The sequence below is a fragment of the Octopus sinensis genome, linkage group LG27, assembly GCF_006345805.1.
Source record: "Octopus sinensis linkage group LG27, ASM634580v1, whole genome shotgun sequence".
NCBI classification, from domain to species: Eukaryota; Metazoa; Mollusca; class Cephalopoda; order Octopoda; family Octopodidae; genus Octopus; species Octopus sinensis.
Window position 1 is genome coordinate 12,610,524 of NC_043023.1, and position 14,913 is coordinate 12,625,436.

General features: G+C 37.1%; 1 protein-coding gene across 1 annotated transcript; it reads left to right on the plus strand.

The window, feature by feature from the left end:
- Nucleotides 1–263: 263 nt before the first annotated feature.
- Nucleotides 264–10,148, plus strand: LOC118768084 (zinc finger protein 436-like; the record flags this gene model as incomplete). The annotated part of the gene is made up of 3 exons (XM_036513886.1): nucleotides 264–540; nucleotides 7,459–7,920; nucleotides 10,144–10,148. Coding segments are annotated over 3 exons (744 nt in total), but the record flags the coding sequence as incomplete, so codon positions are not given.
- Between the last annotated feature and the right edge of the window lie 4,765 nt (nucleotides 10,149–14,913).

Sequence of the window (14,913 nt, forward strand, 5' to 3'; positions counted from 1 at the left end):
AAATGAAACAGATACTATCATTGTGATACGTATAACGAAATTATTCTCTCATAATGAATAATTCAACTAAAGCAAAAATCTCTGATAAAAGAGAGAAGCCATATCACTGTGATATCTGTGGTAAGTCATTCTCTCAAAGTTGTAATCTAAGAAGGCACAGACGTGTTCATACAGGAGAGAAACCATATCAGTGTGATATCTGTAGTAAATCATTTTCTGACAAAAGCTCTTTAACTCATCACAAATTTATTCATACTGGGGAAAAGCCGCATCAGTGTGATATCTGTGGTAAATCATTTTCTCGAAGTGCTGACTTACCTAAACACAAACGTACTCATACAGGAGAGAAACCATATCAGTGTGATATCTGTGGTAAATCATTTTCTCAAAGATCTGATTTACCTAGACACAAACTTACTCATACAGGAGAGAAACCATATCAGTGTGATATATGTGGTAAATCATTTTCTCGAAGTGCTGAATTACCTAAACACAAACGTACTCATACAGGAGAGAAACCATATCAGTGTGATATCTGTGGTAAATCATTTTCTCAAAGAGCTGATTTACCTAGACACAAACGTACTCATACAGGAGAGAAACCATATCAGTGTGATATCTGTGGTAAATCATTTTCTGAAAATAGCAATTTAACTCATCACAAATTTATTCATACTGGGGAAAAGCCATACCATTGTGATATCTGTGGTGAATCATTTTCTAGAAGTAACAATTTAACTGATCACAAACTTATTCATACAGGAGAGAAGCCATACCATTGTGATATCTGTGGTAAATCATTCAGTAGAAATAATAATTTGACTAGTCACAGACGTATTCATACTGGGGAAAAACCATATCAATGTGATATCTGTGGTGAATCATTCTCTGAAAATAGCCCTTTAACCAGACACCTACGTATTCATACTGGGGAAAAACCATATAAGTGTGATATCTGTGGTAAATCATTTTCCCAGCATTATTCATTAAAGGAGCACAAACGTATTCATACAGGTGAAAAACCATATCATTGTGATATCTGTGGTAAATCATTCTCTAGAAGTTGTCATTTGTCTCGTCACAGACGTATTCATACTGGGGAAACACCATATCATTGTGATATCTGTGGTAAATCATTCTCCAGAAGTAATCATTTGTCTGTTCACAAACGTATACATACTCGGGAAAAAACCATATTACTGTGATATCTCTGGTAAGTCATTTTCTGATAATAGCAATTTAATCAGTCACAAACCTATTCATACAGGTGAAAAACCATAACGTTGTGATATTTGTGGTGAGTCATTCTCTCAAATACGCCAATTAAGTACACATCTGAGTATTCATACACAGGTGTAATCGTATCAATATCAAAATTTATTACAACCCGGCAGGACAAGTGAGACCACAACCCATGGCCTCTACCTGGGATGTAGCCAGTCCACTTATGCATACCTTATCTTCTTGTGACACAAAACTCTACTTGTGAAGACCTTTTGAGGCAAGTGAGAATCAAAATCGAAATCAAACAACATCAATGGAAATTGCAGCTGTGATACCAGTGCTGGTGGCATGTAAAATGCACCATCCGATCGTGGATGTTGCCAGTCCCGCCTGGCCCCCATGCCAGTGGCACGTAAAAAGCACCGGCCGACCGTAGCTGTTTGCCAGCCCCATCTGGCACCTGTGTCCGGTGGCACATAAAAAGCACCCACTACACTCACGGAGTGGTTGGCGTTAGGAAGGGCATCCAGCCATAGAAACATTACCAGATCAGACTGGGCCAGGTGCAGCCTTCTGGCTTCCCAGACTCCAGTTGGACTGTCCAACCCATGCTAGCATGGAAAGCGGATGCTAAATGATGATGATGACAAGAATTATGAATATTTTGTCTGCTAAAAGACAGGGTTCATTCCTCTTCAAGCTTGACATTATCAACTTCAGTTTCCTGGATGTCAACATGAAATTCATGAATCACAACTTCAATATCATTTATATATCTAAATATATCAACACAGAGATGACTTTGGTTTCTGAAGAGGATTGTGCTGGATTTTTGAGGAATTTGTTATGAGAGAATAAAGGAATGGGAATAAGGAATAAAAGTTTTAAGTGACATTGATTTTGTCTTTGTTGTGTTTTCATCATCATCATCCTCATCCTTCTTCTTCTTGTTCTCCGCCTCATCCTCCTTCTTTTTCTTTTTCTTCTTCTTCTCCCCCTCTTTCTTCTCCTCCTTCTCCGTCTTCTTCATCTTCTCCTTTTTCTTCTTCTTCTTCTTCTCCTTCTTCTTTTTCTTCTTCTTCAGTGTCCATTTCCTTTGCATGCCTGGGTGGGAAATTGTGACCTGAGCTGGCAAGCCAGAGTGCTGCTCCAGGTTCCACTCAGATTTTGCTTGCTTTCTTTGGCTGTATGCCCTTAGGACGTCCATTGCGGTGAAAAACATTCTGTGCCTTATGAATATGTCCCTCGTTTAAGAAACAGATTGGGTTTATTTACATTTGTGGAGAAATAAAGATAGCCTTCCCCCCACCCCTAAACCTAAAACAGATTTAAATGCAATAGATCGATACTAGGGTCATAATTATGGGTGACAATTTCATATGACACTGCAAGAAAAAACTGCCGTTCAAACCGAAAAGATCCGAATGTGTGAGTACACTTTATTGAAAGAATCTTGTAAAAATTTGAAAACCCTTGAAAGTGAAGTTCTTGACAGAAAGGGACAAAGAGGAAACTACAACGAATCCCACCAGTCAGTAGAGCCACCTATTGGAGAACTGAAAGAAGACAACCATGTAAAGGGAAATAACTTCTGCTACATTTCAACCCCGGTTCAACAATTAAATTCTTAATTAAGGTGCTTAATTACTGATTCACTGACTCGTTGCTTATTTGTGAATACGGTATTTTGATAAAGATTTACTTTAAGGCTGTAATAGTGATAATACTACTACTACTACTAATAATAATAATGTGAATAATAGAATTCTGTGAACCTCTTTATGTTACAGTAATTATTTTTCGAAGCGGGAACCTGACAACAATTAAGAAAATGTGCTGGTAGCACGTTAAAAGCACCAACTGATCGTGGCCGATGCCGAACTCCCCTGGCACCTGTGCAGGTGGCACATAAAAAGCACCCACTACACTTCTGGAGTGGTTGGCGTTAGGAAGGGCATCCAGCTGTAGAAACACTGCCAGATCAAACAGAGACAACTTACAAATTACAATTTTCTCAAGAAAGCCAAGAGAAAAAAATGTTTTATTTTGACACATTCTCCCAGTAAACGAAATTTTAAAGTGTTTAGTTAACTAGAAATTGTGTTGAAAACTGCCGTTCGAAAGGAAAAGATCCCTCAACAAAGCTCTTGATGAACGAAATATTGTGAAGCATTTTGTCTGGCGTGCTAGTGACCCTGCCAGTAAATAATGGGATTATGTGAACCCTTCAATGTTAAAGTAACCATATAGAAGTGAAAACGGATCTTTTCGGTTTGAACGGCAGTTTTTTCGAGTGGTGCCATATGAAATTGTCACCCATAATTACGACCCTGGTTTCAATCTATTGCATTTCAATCTGTTTTAGGGGTTGGGTATATTTTTTTTTCACAAATATAAATAAACCAAATCTGTTTCTTAAACGAGGGACATATTCATACGGCACAGAATGTTTTCACCTCAATAGACGCCATTGATTTGTTGAAATTTTCACCCATAATATCGATCTATTGCATATCAATGTTTTAGGGGTGGGGGAAGGGTATATTTTTCCTTCAGAAATGTAAATAAACCCAATCTATTTTTTAAACGAGGGACATATTCATACGGTACAGAATGTTTTTTACCTCAATAGACGTCAGTGATTGGTTGAAATTGCACTAATTGAAGAAAAAAACAACAAATATCTTACCAACAGTAGAATTTTCTCAATAAAGCCAACAGAAAAGGATGTTTTATAAACACATTCTACCAGTATACGAAGTTTAAAAGTGTTTAGTTACGTGGAAATTATTTTAAAAAACTGCCGGTCAAACCGAAAAGATCCCCAAAAGGTATCCAAGCATTGTTCTTTAGATGAGAGAGAAGTGTGAAGGAAGGACAATGATTGGACAGGAGAGAAAATGACGTCAGAAACGGATCGGAAGTGCAACGGCCTGACGTCACATCAGGAAGATATAAGTCAAAGATGCCTTCTTTCTTTCGGTGTCTGCGACGGGGTCCAGTTCGTGCGCTGGAAACGGTCGTAGTTTAGAATATGTGAGTGTATATATTCTATATTACCTTGAAGGTAAAATCGTTGACAGAATGCGACAAAGAAGACACCGGAACGAAACGAACCAGTCATAGAAAATTGAAGAACTGTAACCATATAAAGGGATATAACTTTCCTTAATTGATTAATTAAGGTGCTTAATTAACGATTGCTGCCTCGTGGTTTCTTTCTGAATACGGTAAGTTGACAAAGATTTATTTTAAGGCTGTAATGATGATGATAATAGCAATAATGATAAGGTACGACTTGCGAACAGTGGTCCCGGTGCGCGCACTCGCGTATCCGCGCTTGCTAGTCGTAAGTAGCCGATCCTACAATTTCTAAAACTAAGTAAATACGTTATTTTTATAAACAAACTAAGGTTAGGGTTAAAAAGTCGTAGGATCGACTACATACGACTAGCTAGCACGGATGCGCGAGTACGCGCACCGGGGCCACTGTTCGCTAGTAGTACCGCGCACCTCTCCAAGATATTGACGCTTACTTGTGAGAAAAAGTTAGGAAATGGGAAATATATCCAGAATACATAAAGTATGGAGAAAATTAGAAAGATTAATCTATTTTTTAAGTATTTTATACTAAAAAATAAAATACGGAGAACGGGCACTCGCGAATATAAACAAACATATAAGGGTACTATTTAAGAAGAGAGGTCCCGGTGGGCGCGCTAGCTAGTCGTGACTAGTCGATCCTTACTTTGTATTTTTGTTTTATTTACTTTGTTTTAAAAAAATGATCGTAACTTCGGTATAGGTATCGGAAGTACCAGATACATTTCAAGAAAGTGCCTTTTTTTTTTTATATATATGGGGGTTTTGGTTAAGATATGTGTTAGGGGTGGGGGAAAAGGGTTTCTGTTATCTTCAGAAATGTAAACAAAACCACTCACGGTACCTATACCGAAGGATCGCTAAAAAATTATTTACTTTGTGTAAAAAAATTATTTATTTTGTGTTTTATTTACTTTGCTAGGCAGTCGTCCTAGGATCGACTAGTCACGACTAACTAGGGCGTGTGCGCGCACAGGGACCACTCTTTTTAAATAGTACCGGAGAAAATTAGAACGATTAATCTATTTTTTTAACTATTTTATACTAAATAATGAAATACGCAGAACGGGCACTCGCGAATATAAACAAACATGTATGTACGTATACGTATGTATTTATGCATATATATGTATTATTATGTATACATATATGTGTGTGTGTGTAAGGGTGAAAGAAATTGAATATTAATTAATAACATCAATTTCGTATGGATTTTGGCGTTTGGTTCAGCAAATTATGTTTTTGATATACTCTACCGATGATTCGAAAATGATTTGTAAGTAAAATTACACAATCTATTAACTATGAAACAATTGTATAGAGTTAATCCATTTTTTCGTTATTTTTCATTTGTCCTGCCCCCTTACATTCTTGGCGTGTTGAATTAATGCTTGAGAACAATTCTTTAGTGGTGGATTCCCTTTGCGGATCTATTTCTAGCGTTAGAGTGACCACATGTGGTCCCTCTCTTAATACTTGTATATATATATACATATATATATATATATATATGTGTGTGTGTGTGTGTGTGTATGCAAATATATTTGTAGTGAATCTTGCACGCATGAAGTAGATTGAATCCATCCTTGCCAAAATTTTAATTAACCCTTCACCAAAATTTTTCCCACGGCAGAACAATAGAGAAATCTCTATACAGAATGTTGTAAAAGTTTCAATGCCTCAATGGATTCTGACCCCTGCAAACATAGACATTAAATGGACGACAGTGTTGATGTTGTAAGATTTGCAATGTTGAATTACTATGTCGTTTAATGATTCTCTTTATCTCACTGCTTCTTTTTTTTTCTATTTCAGAATATAACATCCTGTTGATATGAAAGAAATTACTTCATTCAGATGTGCCTCTGATATTTTATCAGCTCCCATCAACCAAAGGAAGATGATATATTTATAAGGAGCATTCATCAATACATCAAACTCATCTTATAAAGGAAATCTGTGAAAAACAACAGCAAAATATTTCTTCTGGACGATGGAATTAACAGCAACAATTTGAAGTCTTTGCTGTCTGGAATATAGAGGAGATGATTGTTTTACAGGTTAATTAAGCTTGGATAACTTTACAAAGGGGTAGACAATTGTCACCTCTTGATTTAGATATTAAGCAAAATCACAGATGAAAGAGCATAGCATTAAATTATTCTCTGAAGATAGCAACACAAATATGTTCATAGAAATGAATTTTTTTCCTATTTCATAATATCATACCATGTTGATTAAAAAGAAATTTCTTCATTCAGAGGTGTGTCTGATATTTTGATTGACTTTCATCAATTAAAGGAAGACCATATATTCATAAGACACATTCATCAATACATCAGCTTCTTTATATAAATAAAATCTTCGACGAACGATGGGGAAATATTTCTTCTGGATGATGGAATTAAGAGCAACATTTTTTTTGCCATCTGGAATGTAGAGATGATGATGAACCTACAGGTTAAGTTTGAGTAACTTTACAAAAGAGTTAACCAATTTATATCTTCTGTTTTAGATATTAAGCAAGATCACCTATGAAAGTAACATAACATTTAATTATTCTCTGATGCATTTGAACACAAACATTCATAGAAATGAAACAGATACTATCATTGTGATATGTATAACGAAATTATTCTCTCATAATGAATAATTCAACTAAAGCAAAAATCTCTGATGAAAGAGAGAAACCATATCACTGTGATATCTGTGGCAAGTCATTCTCTCAAAGTTGTAATCTAAGAAGGCACAGACGTATTCATACTGGGGAAAAACCATATCAGTGTGATATCTGTAGTAAATCATTTTCTCAAAATAGCAGTTTAACTCATCACAAATTTATTCATACTGGGGAAAAGCCGCATCAGTGTGATATCTGTGGTAAATCATTTTCTCGAAGTGCTGACTTACCTAAACACAAACGTACTCATACAGGAGAGAAACCATATCAGTGTGATATCTGTGGTAAATCATTTTCTCAAAGAGCTGAGTTACCTGGACACAAACGTACTCATACAGGAGAGAAACCATATCAGTGTGATATCTGTGGTAAATCATTTTCTGAAAATAGCACTTTAACTCATCACAAATTTATTCATACTGGGGAAAAGCCGCATCAGTGTGATATCTGTGGTAAATCATTTCCTCGAAGAGCTGATTTACCTAGACACAAACATACTCATACAGGAGAGAAACCATATCAGTGTGATATCTGTGGTAAATCATTCTCTGGAACTGCTGATTTACCTAGACACAAACGTACTCATACAGGAGACAAACCATATCAGTGTGATATCTGTGGTAAATCATTTTCTGAAAATAGCACTTTAACTCGTCACAAACGTATTCATACTGGGGAAAAGCCATACCATTGTGATATCTGTGGTGAATCATTTTCTAGAAATTACAATTTAACTGATCACAAACTTATCCATACAGGAGAGAAGCCATACCATTGTGATATCTGTGGTAAATCATTCACTACAAATAGTTCTTTGACTAGTCATATACGTATTCATACTGGGGAAAAACCATATCAGTGTGACATCTGTTGTAAATCATTCTCTACCAGTGGTGACTTAAATAAACACAAACGTACACATACAGGAGAAAAGCCCCATCATTGTAATATCTGTGGTAAATCATTTTCTAGAAGCAGACATTTGTCTGGTCACAGACGTATTCATACTGGGGAAAAAACATATCAGGGTGATATCTGTGGTAAATCATTCTCTCTTAATAGCAATTTAATCAGTCACAAACATATTCATACAGGAGAGAAGCCATATCATTGTGATATCTGTGATAAATCATTCTCTCACGGTAGTGACTTGCCTAAGCACAAACGTATTCATACAGGTGAAAGACCATATCATTGTGATATTTGTGGTGAGTCATTCTCTCAAAAAGGCCACTTAAGTACACATATGAGTATTCATACACAAGTCTAACAGTATCAGTATCAAAATATATTACAACCCGGCAGGACAAGTGAGACCACAACCCATGGCCTCTAACTGGGATGTAGCCAGTCCACTTATGCATACCTTACCTTCTTGGGACACAAAACTCTACTTGTGAAGACTTGTTGAGGCAAGTGAGAATCAGAATCAAAATCGAAATCAATCAACATCAGTGGAAATTGTAGCTGTGATACCAGAGCTGGTGGATCGTAAAACGCACTATCCGATCGTGGCCATTGCCAGTCTAGCCTGGACCCTGTGCCGGTGGCACGTAAAAAGCACCATCCGAACATGGCCGTTGCCATCACCGCCTCAACTGGCTTCCGTGCCGGTGGCACGTAAGAAGCACCGACCGATCGTGGCCGATGCCAGACTCCCCTGGCCCCTGTGCCGGTGGCACATAGAAAGCATCCACTGCACTCACAGAGTGGTTGGCGTTTAGGAAGGGCATCCAGCTGTAGAAACACTGCCAGATCAGACTGCAACCTGATGCAGCCTCCTGGCTTCCCAGACCCCAGTCAACCGTCCAACCCATGCTAGCAGGGAAAACAGATGTTATACAATGATGATGAGGAGGATTCTCTATTGTTTCCTGTGACAGACAGCTGTTCTTTTGTGTACTGGACATTTCCAATGTTTTGTTATTAAACATTTTGTAAAAATAAAATTTTTTGTGCATGCTTATTCTCTCTTTCTCTTTCTCTTTTACTTGTTTCAGTCGTTTGACTGCGGCCATGCTGGAGCACCGCCTTTAATAGAGCATCTCGAACCCGGGACTTATTCTTTTGTAAGCCTAGTACTTATTCTATCGGTCTCTTTTGCCGAACTGCTAAGTGACGGGGACATAGACACACCAGCATCGATTGTCAAGCAATGCTAGGGGGACAAACACAAACACATGCATATATATACATCTATACAACAGGCTTCTTTCAGTTTCCGTCTACCAAATCTACTCACAAGGCATTGGTCGGCCTGAGGCTATAGTAGAAGATACTCACCCAAGGTGCAACGCAGTGGGACTGAACCTGGAACAATGTGGTTGGTAAGGAAGCTACTTACCACACAGCCACTCCTGCGCCTATATGTATATTGTGATTACATTTTCTTTTGAGTTGTCATATTTTCTGCCACATCTTCTGGGTAATCGGTAGCCATCTTACTTCTGGTGCCACTGCAATCTTTCTATTTCCATGCTCCGCTCTCAAGGGGTAACCTTATAGTGACGCCTGGTCCCAGACACCATTTTAGGATTTTCATCCACGCATGCCCATGGGTAAGAGCCTGCCGGAAGCCCCTTATGCACATGTGCAGTCATCAGCATCAGCTAGGCTTGACCGCTGTCCTCTCTCTTCGCCCCTGCTTCCAACCAAGCCGGACACAACTTCACCAGCTCCGTGTGGCTGGAATTCTAAAGGCGATCCATGACTTCAGCGAATCTGTGAAGTATGCCTTCACAATCGTGATTAAACTGTCTCTGCTGTTTCCGCACCAAGGCGACCTAGCTACTGATTGTCCAGAGATGTAACGCTTGTACAGACAGAAAAATAAATATTGTTATTTGTTCAGAGATCCTTGTTCTCTTGATTTTTTAATGGCTTTGCGGGGTGACTGGGGAAATGTGAAGATGTGCACGACCACTCTTGGACGGTTTTGAATGACCATAGAAAGTGCGAGCCCTCTAACTGAAACATTGTGGATTTGTATAAAGGACAGGCACACACAGACAGACATTTGGCCATTTATATATACAGAAATGTTGATGTAATTCAGCCTAAGGAGACATCTACAGCTGGCTACACGACATGATCTCTTTATATTCGCGAGTGCCCGTTCTCCATATTTTATTTGTTAGTATAAAATACTTTTAAAAAATGGATGAATCTTCCTAATTTTCTGCCGATTTAAGAATTATCTTTTAAACCTGTAGGTGAAAAGGTAAAAATCCCAGCGCTTCTCTATTTCCTTTCGTAATTGTGCATTATGTTGGGAGCGGGGCCATCTTTTCCCTCCCCGTTGTCATTGGAAGAATTAATCAACCTTCGAATGTCGAACACACTACACTACATTCCATCCACTGACGGTTCTCTCAAAGTAGCAACTTAATTATACATGAGAGAAAATAGATCACTGTGATCATCATCATCATCATCGTTTAACGTCCGATTTCCATTCTAGCATGGGTTGCACGATTTGATTGAGGACTGGCGAACCAGGAGGCAGCACCAGGCTCCAATCTGATCTGGCAGAATTTCTACAGCTGGATGCCCTTCCTAACACCAACCAGCTGTAGAAACTCTACCAGATCAGATTGGAGCCTGGTGCTGCCATCTGTTCTTTGGGAATAATGGGGATCTTTCCGGTTTGAACGGCAGGTTTTTAAATTTCTAGTAAAACTAAAACAATTTTAAACTTCGTATACAGATAGAATGTATTTATAAAGCATCTTTTTCCTTGGCTTTATTGAGAAAATTCTGTAGTTTGTAACATATTTGTTGTTTTTTTTCTGCAATTTCAACCAATCAATGACGTCTATTGAGGTAAAAAAACACGTGCCTTATGACTATGTCCCTCGTTTTTGTAGCGGTGTCATATGTAATTGTCACCCATAATTATGACCCTAGGATCGATCTATTGCATTTCAATATGTGTTAAGGTTAGGGGTGGGGGAAGGGTATCATTTTTTATTCTAAAATGTAAATAAACCCAATCTGTTTCTTAAACGAGGGACATATTCATAAGGCACATAATGTTTTTTTCACCTCAATAGACATCATCGATTGGTTGAAAGTGCAGAAAAAAACAACAAAGATGTTACAAACTACAGAATTTTCTCAATAAAGCCAAAGAAAAAGATGCTTTATAAATACATTCTATCTGTATATGAAGTTTAAAATTTTTTTAGTTACCTAGAAATTTAAAAACCTGCAGTTCAAACCGAAAAGATCCCCATTATTCCCAGAGAACAGATGGCAGCACCAGGCTCCAATCTGATCTGGCAGAGTTTCTACAGCTGGATGCCCTTCCTAACACCAACAAGCTGTAGAAACTCTACCAGATCAGATTGGAGCCTGGTGCAGCCATCTGGTTTGACAACTGTTCTCTGGGAATAATGGGGATCTTTTCGGTTTGAACGGCAGGTTTTTAAATTTCTAGGTAACTAAAAAAATTTTAAACTTCATATACAGATAGAATGTATTTATAAAGCATCTTTTTCTTTGGCTTTATTGAGAAAATTCTGTAGTTTGTAACATCTTTGTTGTTTTTTTCTGCACTTTCAACCAATCAATGATGTCTATTGAGTTAAAAAAAAACATTATGTGCCTTATGAATATGTCCCTCGTTTAAGAAACAGATTGGGTTTATTTACATTTTAGAAGAAAAAATGATACCCTTCCCCCACCCCTAACCTTAACACATATTGAAATGCAATAGATCGATCCTAGGGTCATAATTATGGGTGACAATTACATATGACACCGCTACAAAAACTTCCGGTCAAACCGAAAAGACCCTTTTTTTTTACACAAGGTAAATAATAAGGCGATGCTTTGATATATAAATACACACGTGACTTTGTTTACATTTGCGAAGATAACAGAAAGCCTTTTCTCCCCCACTTCTAACCCTAACACGTGGACATTCTTTTAAAAAACTGCCGGTCAAACCGAAAAGATCCCAAATATCTTACAAACTATAGAATTTTCTCAATAAAGCCAAGAGAAAAAGATGTTTTATAAACATATTCTACCAGTATACGAAGTTTAAAAGTGTTTAGTTACGTGGAAATTATTTTTAAAAACTGCCGGTCAAACCGAAAAGATCCCCAAAAGGTATCCAAGCATTGTTCTTTAGATGAGAGAGAAGTGTGAAGGAAGGACAATGATTGGACAGGAGAGAAAATGACGTCAGAAACGGATCGGAAGTGCAACGGCCTGACGTCACATCAGGAAGATATAAGTCAAAGATGCCTTCTTTCCTTCAGGGTCTGCGACGGGGTCCAGTTCGTGCGCTGGAAACGGTCGTAGATTAGAATATGTGAGTGTATATATTCTATATTACCTTCAAGGTAAAACCGTTGACAGAATGGGACAAAGAAGACACCGGAACGAAACGAACCAGTCATAGAAAATTGAAGAACTATAACCATATAAAGGGATATAACTTTCCTTAATTAATTAATTAAGGTGCTTAATTAACGATCACTGACTCGTTGTTTGTATCTGAATACGGTAAGTTTACAAAGATTTATTTTAAGGCTTTAATGATGATGATAATACCAATAATGATAAGGTACTACTAGCGAACAGTGGTCCCGGTGCGAGCACTCGCGCTTGCTAGTCGTAAGTAGTCGATCCTACAATTTTTAAAACTAAGTAAATACGTTATTTTTGTAAACAAACTAAGGTTAGGGTTAAAAAGTCGTAGGATCGACTACATACGACTAGCTTGCACGGATGCGTGAGTGCGCGCACCTGGACCACTGTTCGCGAGTAGTACCGCGCACCTCTCCAGGATAATGACGCTTACTTGTGAGAAAAAGTTAGGAAATGGGAAATATATCCAGAATACATAAAGTATGGAGAAAATAAGAAAGATTGATCTATTTTTTAAATATTTTATACTAAAAAATAAAATACGGAGAACGGGCACTCGCGAATATAAACAAACTTATAAGGGTACTATTTAAGAAGAGCGGTCCCGGTGAGCGCGCTAGCTAGTCGTGACTAGTCGATCCTTACTTTGTATTTTTGTTTTAAAAAAATGAGCGTAACTTCGGTATAGGTACCGGAAGTACCAGATACATTTCAAGAAAGTGTCTTTTTTTTTTATATATATGGGGTTTTTTGTTAAGATTTGTGTTAGGGGTGGGAGAAAAGGGTTTCTGTTATCTTCAGAAATGTAAACAAAGCCACTCACGGTACCTATACTGAAGGATCACCAAAAAATTACTTATTTTGTGTTTTATTTACTTTGGTAGGTAGTCGTTGTAGGATCGACTAGTCACGACTAACTAGCGCGAGTGCGCGCACCGGGACCACTCTTTTTAAATAGTACCGGAGAAAATTACGATTAATCTATTTTTTTAACTATTTTATACTAAAAAATAAAATACGCAGAACGGGCACTCGCGAATATAAACAAACATGTATGTACGTATACGTATGTATTTATGCATATATATGTATTATTATGTATACATATATGTGTGTGTGTGTAAGGGTGAAAGAAATTGAATATTAATTAATAACATCAATTTCGTATAGATTTTGGCGTTTGGTTCAGCAAATTATGTTTTTGATATACTCTACCGATGATTCGAAAATGATTTGTAAGTAAAATTACACAATCTATTAACGATGAAACAATTGTATAGAGTTAATCCATTTTTTCGTTATTTTTCATTTGTCCTGCCCGCTTACATTCTTGGCGTGTTGAATTAATGCTTGAGAACAATTCTTTAGTGGTGGATTCCCTTTGCGGATCTATTTCTAGCGTTAGAGTGACCACATGTGGTCCCTCTCTTAATACTTGTATGTATATGTGTGTGTGTATACAAATATATTTGCAGTGAATCTTGCACGCATGAAGTAGATTGGATCCACCATAGCCAAAATTTTAATGAACCCTTCACCAAAATTTTTCCCACGGCAGAACAATAGAGAAATCTCTATACAGAATGTTGTAAAAGTTTCAATGCCTCAATGGATTCTGACCCCTGCAAACATAGACATTAAATGGACGACAGTGTTGATGTTGTAAGATTTGCAATGTTGAATTACTATGTCGTTTAATGATTCTCTTTATCTCACTGCTTCTTTTTTTTTCTATTTTAGAATATAACATCCTGTTGATATGAAAGAAATTACTTCATTCAGATGTGCCTCTGATATTCTATCAGCTCCCATCAACCAAAGGAAGATGATATATTTATAAGGAGCATTCATCAATACATCAAACCCATCTTATAAAGGAAATCTGTGAAAAACAACAGCAAAATATTTCTTCTGGACGATGGAATTAACAGCAACAATTTGAAGTCTTTCCTGTCTGGAATATAGAGGAGATGATTGTTTTACAGGTTAATTAAGCTTGGATAACTTTACAAAGCGGCAGGCAATTGTCACCTCTTGATTTAGATATTAAGCAAAATCACAGATGAAAGAAGCATAGCATTAAATTAATCTCTGAAAATAGCAACACAAATATATTCATAGAAATGAATTTTTTTCCTATTTCAGAATATCATACCATGTTGATTTAAAAGAAATTTCTTCATTCAGATGTGTGTCTGATATTTTGATTGACTTTCATCAATTAAAGGAAGACCATATATTCATAAGGCACATTCATCAAAACATCAGCCTCTTTATATAAATAAAATCTTCGACGAACGATGGGGAAATATTTCTTCTGGATGATGGAATTAAGAGCAACATTTTTTTTGCCATCTGGAATGTAGAGATGATGATGAACCTACAGGTTAAGTTTGAGTAACTTTACAAAAGAGTTAACCAATTTATATCTTCTGTTTTAGATATTAAGCAAGATCACCAATGAAAGTAACATAACATTTAATTATTCTCTGATGCATTTGAACACAAACATTCATAGAAATGAAACA